Source organism: Sinocyclocheilus rhinocerous, unplaced genomic scaffold, assembly GCF_001515625.1.
Source record: "Sinocyclocheilus rhinocerous isolate Xijiao unplaced genomic scaffold, SAMN03320098_v1.1 scaffold271, whole genome shotgun sequence".
In the NCBI taxonomy this organism is placed as follows: Eukaryota; Metazoa; Chordata; class Actinopteri; order Cypriniformes; family Cyprinidae; genus Sinocyclocheilus; species Sinocyclocheilus rhinocerous.
The window spans coordinates 2319631-2330693 of record NW_015657574.1 but is presented as its reverse complement, the minus strand read 5'-3'; the positions used below and the strand labels follow the sequence as shown (position 1 = coordinate 2330693).

The 11063-nt window shown below is 37.1% G+C and overlaps 1 protein-coding gene and 1 long non-coding RNA gene across 2 annotated transcripts in view; both read right to left on the bottom strand.

Moving 5' to 3' along the window:
* LOC107721347 (A-kinase anchor protein 12-like) overlaps positions 1-4247 on the bottom strand; it is a 37575-nt gene extending 33328 nt beyond the window's left edge. The window contains exon 1 of the mRNA XM_016529316.1: positions 3984-4247. Coding sequence (XP_016384802.1) covers positions 3984-4094 — 111 coding nt within the window. The 5' untranslated portion in view covers positions 4095-4247. The remainder of the gene's footprint in view (positions 1-3983) is intronic.
* A 2375-nt stretch (positions 4248-6622) lies between these two features.
* LOC107721349 (uncharacterized) lies at positions 6623-8378 on the bottom strand. Its single transcript, XR_001637702.1, has 3 exons — positions 8215-8378; positions 7940-8063; positions 6623-6912 (listed from the first exon to the last, which is right to left on the bottom strand). It is a non-coding gene; the product is annotated as an uncharacterized LOC107721349 (long non-coding RNA).
* Positions 8379-11063: the final 2685 nt, after the last annotated feature.

Below are 11063 nucleotides of genomic sequence, written 5' to 3'. Positions count from 1 at the left end.
AATACTCATGAGTACTTTTAAATAGGCTACTCTTTTACTCTTACTCAAGTAGTTTTTTGGACAAGTACTTTTACTCTACTCACACTACATTTTTTGGAAGGTAATGGTACTTTTACTTGAGTATATTTTTTCAGTACTCTTTCCACCACTGTTGATAATAGAGAGAATTGGACCTTAAAATAAAGTGTGACCCAACATTTTTTACATAATTTTTAAATCTTGATAAAATTAATGCTATCACGTTGAACCTTCGTGTTAAAGTTTACATGTTTTTTTTTGTTTGTTTAATAAAAACAAAGTTTCATAGTAAGTTCAGTTGAGATTAGTACCAACGACCATTAGTATGAACTTAAAAACAGAACTTCATAGAATTTCTGTACAATTGAGCCACCTATCAATGCGCATTCATCTTTGCTCTGTGTCTCACAGTAGGTTTTCACCTTAATGAGTGAAAAATGAATATCTCACATCTCAACACTACCTGTATTCAATGTGACCGCACAAGAGTCAGCATGACATCTCATGTTTTTCTCATTTCTTTCACATGCAAAAAGAAAAACATATCCCTCTCTCTCTCCGTTTCTCATCTTCACCGTTCTCGTCACCTCCAGCAGCAAAGCACATGCTAATTATCCATCTACTTGTTTTCCCTCCCAGTGCCCTCTCTTTCACTCTTTCTACGTGATATGTTTCCATTCAAACCAGCAACCTTCTGCCCATGTTCCCCTCCCTACATCACTCTCTCCCTCTCTCTAGTTCTCTTTCTTCGGGCCGATGCACACACAGCACCCCTCTGCCCCGGGACCTGTCCTCCAGCCCATCCTAAATGGGCCCTCTGTTCTCTTCGTTCTCCACTCCTCCCCTCTCTTCTCGGGTCCCATCCTTTATGAGGCTCTTATCTGATTGCAAACACTCCCACACCACCCCTCTCTCATTACCGCTCTGACATGTAAAGGGTTTTATGTCATTCTTCATAAAGTTAAATAAGTTTACGCAAGCTAATTGCAGGTTTTGAGTATTTTCAGGCTTTGGATAGTGTGAATCTATTCCAGATAATCGCAACTAAAGGGTGTTTATGAACTCGTCAATCAGTGCATTGTTGGTTTGGAAAAAGGCCCGAGTGTGTCTCTCATAGTAAGGGAAACATAGGCATTATTGTGAGTTTATATTTGCAATTGAGTCTTGGGGCTTAGCCATTGAATCCACAGCAAACAGTCTGAAAAGAGTCGAGAGCTGAGGGTTAGCCCCTATTGGTTTTTTAACAAAGTGAGTGTTTTGGAGGCATTTCAGGGGGAGGAAATGTTAAAATGTGAGGGGATGTCTAAGTAGGTGCTCAACCTCGTGTATGTTTTGACCCATTTTTAGATAGCGAGAGTGTGTTCGAAAGAGAGAAATGACTAAAATTCCTATGTGCGCCAGAGAGGATGTTTATCAACCACATCTCCAGTAGGGCGCCTCACTCAAACGCTGTATACACAGCATGTAGTTGTATTTCTAGAGCGCGCACACACATACACTGTTGACAGGGCAGTCGCTCGTGTCTTGCCAGACCACACCTGTTCAAGGTTCCTTATCTGATAAATAACAAACACTCGAGTTTTGAATATTCCATATCTCACACACGTTTCGACATGTTTCAGTCTAGATTTAGATTTACACAGAATTCAGAGAAGTCACAGAACTGGATGGGTTTAACAGGGCTTCTTGTGTCTTGTTCCAACAACTACATGTTTATTCTTTTAGGCTTGCCTGTTAAAAAAAGGCAAATACTGTATACAAGCTCAGATGGTCAGACAATCATCATGCACTTCACCAAAACTAAACAGCTGAAGAAGAAGAATGGAATGTTGGGAGAAAACAAAATGCAAGGTCATTGTCTTGTTTGTATCTTCTTTGAACAGAATTGTAACCCTTTTCAGGAACAAAATGTGTCCCATCATATTTCTGCACATATCTCTCCTAAAACAAGCTGTGGTCTGTTGTATAAAGTTTCGTAATTAATGCTGTTGCTGTGCTGATCTCTTTGGCAAAAATAAATAAATGAACAACCTACAACAGTTAATATCGTCTCAGTTTCAGAAGGCTGAATGTACTGGTAGATGTACAAGAACATCTACAGCAAATATGCTTCCAAATATGTAAAACTAATACACTGGGATCATCTCTGTAATGGCTTTGTCAATAATGTTCTCTATGGTTTTTTGTAAAAGCACTTTTTAAATAATTAATGTGATCAATATGGGATTTGATCGTGTTAACACCAGATGAAATTATCATGGATTTATGCCAAAATATTAAAAAGTTATGTTACGGATATAGTTGTAGGTTACAGAGTTACCAAATGTTTCAGTGTTTTTTAAAATGGTAAACAAAACTATTTGGTTACCAGCATTTTTCTAAATATCTTTCTTTGTGTTCTAAAGAAGAAAGAATGTCATACGAGTTTGGAACGACATGAGGGGTTATTCATATTTGAATGAACTATTACTTTTAAGACTCACACAAGCATCTCTTAAAATTATGTAATTGTATAATAAATCATAGTATAAGATGGTCAGTTTCCGTCAAAAATCATCCTGTGATTCTTGGTAAACCCCTGAGTTTTCTACATGGCTTCTGCTTGCTACATTATCCCGTCATTTTGATACATAGCTCTTTGAAGCAATATAACGCCAAGGTGTAAGTTATGCATCCCGTGATTTGACACATGACAAGAAATAACAGCATAGTGCAAATTTGTGTCTCTAAATTAGGTAAGGCATCACGCAAGAGTGAAAAAGTCCCAGATTGGTTGGAGCCAACTCAATCTCATGAAAAAACAAAACTGTTGTGCAAGGTGGCAATTTCTTATGAATACGTATATTTGATTTGCAAAAAAACAAAATTTTAACAACAAAAACAGTTAGCATGAAGGTCCACGCCTGAACCTAACCACCAGAGGGGAATAAGCAGATTGTAAGAAAAAGTACAGATGTGATTGTACAAATTCATACAAATCAACCACGAATTTGTCAAAACAGTCTTTTTTCTTGATCCAGAATCACTCAGAGTGGGGTTTCTCTCATCAGCAAATGGGAAACCTGGATTACAGAATACAGAAAAGAAGGGGAAAGCTGTTGCTCCAATCATAACCTGTTCCAGTCCATTTGTTGTTTAGCAGCTCACAAAGAGTAAGAAATGTTCAATATAGGCCTATACTAAAATATAACCAAATTAACTTGCCAAAATTTTACTCTATGCCCTCTATAAACTCTATAGTCTTGTTTAGAACACCTGTATAAAAGTATTATCACACTTGTTGTGATATTTAATAACAACATGACTTTGATTAATTGCAACCTTATGCTAATATTCAGCATGACAGCACTACTGCATTTGAATGTTAATAACATATTCAGAAGCAGAACTACTTGAATGATAATTCTAGTCAAGCAAACATGTTCAAACACTAATGAGCCTAACCAGGCTGATATACAGTATCTGACTCACTATGTCATAAAATATTGAGAACATGCACCTTCATCATGAAGAATTGTGAACGGGATAGAAATGCAGCCATATCTCAATTTTCTTTTCCTTGACGACATCCCACGTTGTTGTCTAGACCAAAAAAAGTGTCGCACCTCTGCTGTAATAACCGCCGGTGGAGTCAATCTGCCTGCCTCAATACCGCATCACTGCAAATCTACTCATTAAACTTGACGAAAAGCTCTAAGAATAGACATAAGCAAACACGTTTCTACGTTTTCTCGAATACCTGCTAAGGCGAATCACAAAAGCGCACAGCGCAGTCACAGCTGTCAGAGGTATCAGGTGTTTACATAAAGCAAAGCTCAATAACTAGCTGCGCCACACATCTGACTCAAGGGGTCCAGAATGGGGATACTTAGGTGAGCATGTTAAGTGTTTTACTCCTCTTTTACCCACACACATCCAAAACGTCACATCAGAGCGACAATATTACGTCTCAAGCGCAGTGTTACCTTGCCGTCTACGTTTTCTCCATCCTGAGTGTCGCTGAGCTCCGCGCCGATGTCCTCTGGCGCATCTTCAGGGCTCTTCGCGTCCCGCTGCACGGATGGTGTCGCTCCCATGGTGAATAACGTCGCCGTTTCTCCACTCTTAGTCAAATAACGAGCGTTCAAAAGGAAGTAGGTATCCAACAGCCCGTGTAAATGCGCCCTGCAGTCCGTCCCGAGGGTTGTCTGCTTTGGAAAGTGTTAAAACGGGTCTGTGGGTTCACTTTTAGGAGCCCTCCTCCCATCAGTATCGCACGGAGAGCAGCCAGACACGCCTTACAGCATCTAACCAGAGTGAGACCTGGGAGTGCAACACCATCAGTTTACACAATTACAAATTGAATATGGCTAACAACCTCTGAGATAATCATAAATATTCTAGAAGATTTAGATGGACAAAATACACTTTTGAGGCAAGAACTTACCATTCTGTCTGGTTTATAAGCTGATGTAATTCTTAAATAATTAAAATAAAACGAAAATTTTATTTAACTAATAAAATAACTAACTGAAAACATTGTTTTCTGTTAGTATTACAACTCACAGTACAGTTACAGTAACAAAATGTCTTACAACACCCCCAGTTTCCCTGCCCCTATAAAACATTTTTGAGAACAAAAAGTGCTCATTATAAACTACATGCTTGCTTTCATTTAAACTGCTTTCCTCTGAAATTCCATAGAATATTAAGATATTATTACAGCACCTTCCATTTTTAGTACAATTAAAAGTATGCAGAACCATCAATTTTACAATGGCATGCAGCTGCAGTAATGAAAATATTAAAGCTTAAGCTTCAGCCCTAGTTTTATTTACAGACAGTCGGAATGTCAACATTGGGTGCCGGATGGGCCTCCACAGAAAAACAGCCCAATGGAACGTGTCCCGCAGGAAATCTCGAATTAAGAGGGCACTGTAGTTTGCATAAATTACAGGCCACTTGCGAATCACAACCAAGTTTGCACAAGCCACCTCGTGGTAGCACAATACACTGGCTCTGTGTGTAGAGAAGTAAACAACACCTAGTGTAAGGGTTAAGATTAAAATATATAATGCATTCAGTTTTAAGAATACCGAATGCATTATGCATTAGGTTTAGGTAATTTGGTTACGTTTATGTTATGCAAAGACCATTCCTGTAGATGCCTTTATGCTGTGCTAGGCGAAAGTTTGGTCATTGTTATAGGATAACTTGCGCTATAATAAAAGAGGGAAAAACATTTAAAGAATGGACTGAAGATATGTTTGCCTTTCAGAAATACCCAGACCATATTTAGAGGCAGTAGTTTGTGGTGGTAAGAGAAGTGGTATGTTTTGAGCACATTGTTAAATCCATAATTTAAAAAGACATAAGCAAAAAGGCTCAGGTCATGACCTGTATTGAGAGTGTAAGGGAGTTTTTTTTGTCCTTAAAAAAACTCTCTTATTACTTAGAGTAGTGATTAACTTATATCCAACATTTGACAGGTTGTGGACTCCTAATTTCATCAAGGTTCATCAGGCTGTATCATAATACTTTCCCACTGTAATTGAATTAAGTAACATTGACTTTGCCCAGTGTGACCCCTCACACATGTACTCCCATGTCCAAGTGATTCAAAATCATAATTTGGATGTTCAGTTTCTTTTAGGAACACTTGGTGCAGAATGAGGCCCAATGACAAATAAGCTGAAATCCAGAGCAATTACAGTTATTAGTAATTAATGACTTAATTTGCCTTTTAGCTGATGCTAAATGAGGCAAATAAAAAAGAATCACAATAATTGGTGCTTGAATTGCCAGATTTTGTCTAAATGTCACAAAAGAACAGCCCTAAAATAATTGAATCAGCATCTCTGTGACCCAGAGAAACTTAACCTAATTAAAACATGACTGATTTGAGATTCTTGACATAGACATGAACTTTATTTGCCTATCAAAGGACTGATGTTAAAGACTCAGTACAGCTAATTCAGAGTTCCCAGTATTTGTTAGGCTAACAGGCTGATGCTGCAATAACCACAATGTTATTATTATGTAATACCATTCAAAAGTTTGGGGTTACTACGATTTGTTTTAAAGTGAAAGCAAGTGAGGCATTGCTTTTGTTACAAAAGAAATTCCATTTCAAATAAATGCTGTTCTTTTGAACTTTCTATTCATCAGAGAATTCTTAAAAATGTATCATGTTTTCCACAATATTTAGCAACACAACTGTTTATGAGTTAATGAGAAATGTTTTAATCAGCATATTGGATCATGTGACACTGAAGACTGTAGTACCAGCTGCTGAAAATTCAACTTTGCCATCACAGGAATAAACAACATTTTAAAATACTGAAAAAAAGTTATTTTAAATTATAATATTTTATAGCATTACTGTTTTACTGTATTTTTGATCAATTAAATTCAGCACTGGTGTGTATAAGAAACGTTCAAAAACATTACAAAATCTTACCAACCCAAAACATTTGAACTGCAGAGTATTGGGTGAAATGCATTAAATAAGCAGTAAAAAGCCTTACAAAAGGTCAAAAGGGCAGCAGTCACTATAGCAGCAACAAAAACACATGCACTAAATAATAAAACAATTACTTTCCCCTCTTTTAAAGCACACAATCTATTTTTTTTTTACAACATGGAACAATAACATCCTGGACTACTGGCCATTCATTTTGGGTACCCAAAAGAAAAAAAACCTCCATAAGCCAAGAGACGAAGTACAAGAGAATACAAGTTTTTGTGTGAGGATATTTGAGTAAATGTCAAGCTGAGCTGGTCAGCTAATTATGGGTGTCTTCAATGACAGAAGCAACAGGCCTCTCTTTGAAAGGGGTATGAATGAGTACTGCTACCCTCACAGGGTGTCTCTGATGGGACTGCATCCTGTAGAGGCAAAAGAATAGAAAGACCCTGTGGGGGTCAGTCGTCTGCTACTGTTTAATACATCACAGCTCTTTAATCTAGAGGAATTTTACATTTGTGGACCAACAGTCTGACTTCACAATATGGATTAGTGATTCATTAACTCGTTCATACATGTGCACACATCACTAATGCATTCTCTCACACACTCATTCTCATTCTCACACACACACACAATCACAATGACCGCTGCACCATTAAATGTTCGGTAAAAGTGGCCCGTTGATAAACAAAAATAAAATGAACGAATGAAAATGTTCAGTATTGTTGTTTTATTTTTGTCTGGCCAGTCATCTTGTTCTGACTGCCTTTTTCAGTGTAGAATCTATCATCACTGGGAAAATACAGGTTTTCAAGCATACATAACTATTGCAACAGTCAATGGAATTCTTCTTTACTCACGTAGCACTGTAGTTTAAGACTCAGAATAACAGATAACAGTGGAACATCTAAAACAAGACTTTCTGGCATGTACCCACATGCATGCTGAAAATGTGCATTCAAAGGTAGTGAGATCTATGCAACACTTCATTTATAACAGAAAGAGAGAGAGAGAGAGAGAGAGAGAGAGAGAGAGAGAAAACAGGTGTCAAACCACTAACGCCACTTGTAATTTTGTTTTGTGTAGTGTCTAAATAAAAGCACCTCAGACTTAAGATTCATGGCATATTTGTCTATAACAAACAATGCTACACAAGGAGAATAGTAGCAGTATTCAAATAAAAAGAAAAGAAATGGAGTTTGCTTGAATACTGTTACCATATTCCATAGGTAATCTAAAACATTTAAGACAGAAATATTAAAGCATTAATGGAATGTTTAGCTATATAGAATGAGTATAAAAGCTTTTGTGCGTCATTAAATTGTAAACACTAAAACACTACGTAAACAGAAGTGTTTACAGAAAGAAAAATTATTATTATTATTATTATTTTGTTTTTTGGAAAAACAAGAAGCCACTGCTAAGTACAAAACATTTAGGAGTTAAATTTGGTAAAAAAAAATTAAAAAAAACCTGTGCAAAACATAAGAAGGAATGTTTGTCGATCTAACACTCAGTAGTTTCATTGCTAGAAGGCAGTGGATGAGCTGTTATCAGCGGCATATGAATGGAGGCCTACACGGACACTGAGGAACATCTGAGAATGGGAGAAAGCAAGAAAGAGGGGAAAGAAATTAAAGGAGAGAGTTTTAGGTACATTCAATCAAATCTGACCTTTTTGTTGTGTGGCATGAGCAAAACACTAAAACAAAAAAGCATTGTTCTGTCACTCTTAATTGTGTTCTTACTGGTCGAAAGCATGTGTGGGACTGTAGAAATGTCTTCAGAAGAGTCCTTTTATCTCCTCCGTCACAGGATCAAGGTCAATGTCATAGAAACAGGGTCGCGTAGGCAAGCCTGGCATGGTGCTCATCTGAAAGAAATGTATAATTCAGTGTAGAAGAAAAAATAAACATTTTGATAGCCAATAAATATTTTTTTTTTTTATGTGCAAACAAAACATCACAGCACACAGTAAAAGAGTCTGTGTGAACTAAAGGTTTGTTGAATGAAGTTTAGGCACTTAGAGGACTATAACTGATACATAGTTTGCTTTCATTAATAAACGAGTGATTAAATTAGTCTATGTCCTTTAGGTTCATTTAGCTTCAAGATCATAAATTCATTCTTAAAGAAGAGCTGGTTTCAAAGATGGTTCAGCATGTTTAACAAACCACCTAAACATCTATTCTAGGCAAATCTTATCTCCAAATGACTTCTCTGGCATATAAATCTCAATTACAAACAGAACATAATGCTGGAAACACCAAAACCAGATTTATCACCTAATGAATGCAGTTTTTTTTTTAAAGAGACAATTGTGGTCTTTAGTAGCCCCCAATTTTGCCATCAGTTTGAAACGGTTGCGTCTATTACTATTGTAATAAAATAAAACATGAAGATTTTAATGTTTTAGAATCAGGTCAGTGTATTCAAGTAATTAATATTCACTCAGTTTTAAAAAGTATGCAGACTTGGGATTAAATTATTAAAAGTAAAATGTAAAGGTCATCATTTTATTTCCCTAACAACAAAATCTATAGCCAGTGGTCAAACCAATTGATTATATAAAAGAAAAATGAACAACCTTAAAAATACCACAGATTAAAATCAAGTGACTGGCACACATGTGAGACTCAGGAAAAAGAAATGAATTATCTTAATTAAATTATCATTACAAAAGAGACCAAGACAGAAAAAGAGAGAGAAAACAGTACATCGTTTATCCAGCAAGGTTTTTTTTTTTTTTTTTCTCCAGAATCATTCTGAGTGGGGTTTCTCTCATCAGTGGGAAGGAAATGGAAAACCTGGAGTGGATTTTAAACGGAGTGATTACAGAATACTTTGAAGCAACAGAAATTTCTCTTCTTTCTCCCTCACAACCTGTTCCAGTCCATTTGTTGCTTAGCAACTGACAAAGCATTCAAAAATGTACAGAATAATTATATGAAAAGCTATAGCCTACTGGCCAAATTTTTACTCAATATTTTCTACAAACTCTGTTTAGAACTCCTGATTAAAAGTACTATCGCACTTGTAGTCGTGTTGTGATATTAAATATGAACATGACTTTGATTAATTGCAGCCTCATGCTAATATTCAGTATGCACTGCTGCTTTTGAATGATATAATCATGTACTCAGAAGCAGAACTACTTGAATGATAATTCTAGTCAAGCAAACATGTTCAAACACTAATGAGCCTAACCAGGCTGATATACAGTATCTGACTCACTATGTCATAAAATATTGAGAACATGCACCTTCATCATGAAGAATTGTGAACGGGATAGAAATGCAGCCATATCTCAATTTTCTTTTCCTTGACGACATCCCACGTTGTTGTCTAGACCAAAAAAAGTGTCGCACCTCTGCTGTAATAACCGCCGGTGGAGTCAATCTGCCTGCCTCAATACCGCATCACTGCAAATCTACTCATTAAACTTGACGAAAAGCTCTAAGAATAGACATAAGCAAACACGTTTCTACGTTTTCTCGAATACCTGCTAAGGCGAATCACAAAAGCGCACAGCGCAGTCACAGCTGTCAGGTGTTTACATAAAGCAAAGCTCAATAACTAGCTGCGCCACACATCTGACTCAAGGGGTCCAGAATGGGGATACTTAGGTGAGCATGTTAAGTGTTTTACTCCTCTTTTACCCACACACATCCAAAACGTCACATCAGAGCGACAATATTACGTCTCAAGCGCAGTGTTACCTTGCCGTCTACGTTTTCTCCATCCTGAGTGTCGCTGAGCTCCGCGCCGATGTCCTCTGGCGCATCTTCAGGGCTCTTCGCGTCCCGCTGCACGGATGGTGTCGCTCCCATGGTGAATAACGTCGCCGTTTCTCCACTCTTAGTCAAATAACGAGCGTTCAAAAGGAAGTAGGTATCCAACAGCCCGTGTAAATGCGCCCTGCAGTCCGTCCCGAGGGTTGTCTGCTTTGGAAAGTGTTAAAACGGGTCTGTGGGTTCACTTTTAGGAGCCCTCCTCCCATCAGTATCGCACGGAGAGCAGCCAGACACGCCTTACAGCATCTAACCAGAGTGAGACCTGGGAGTGCAACACCATCAGTTTACACAATTACAAATTGAATATGGCTAACAACCTCTGAGATAATCATAAATATTCTAGAAGATTTAGATGGACAAAATACACTTTTGAGGCAAGAACTTACCATTCTGTCTGGTTTATAAGCTGATGTAATTCTTAAATAATTAAAATAAAACGAAAATTTTATTTAACTAATAAAATAACTAACTGAAAACATTGTTTTCTGTTAGTATTACAACTCACAGTACAGTTACAGTAACAAAATGTCTTACAACACCCCCAGTTTCCCTGCCCCTATAAAACATTTTTGAGAACAAAAAGTGCTCATTATAAACTACATGCTTGCTTTCATTTAAACTGCTTTCCTCTGAAATTCCATAGAATATTAAGATATTATTACAGCACCTTCCATTTTTAGTACAATTAAAAGTATGCAGAACCATCAATTTTACAATGGCATGCAGCTGCAGTAATGAAAATATTAAAGCTTAAGCTTCAGCCCTAGTTTTATTTACAGACAGTCGGAATGTCAACATTGGGT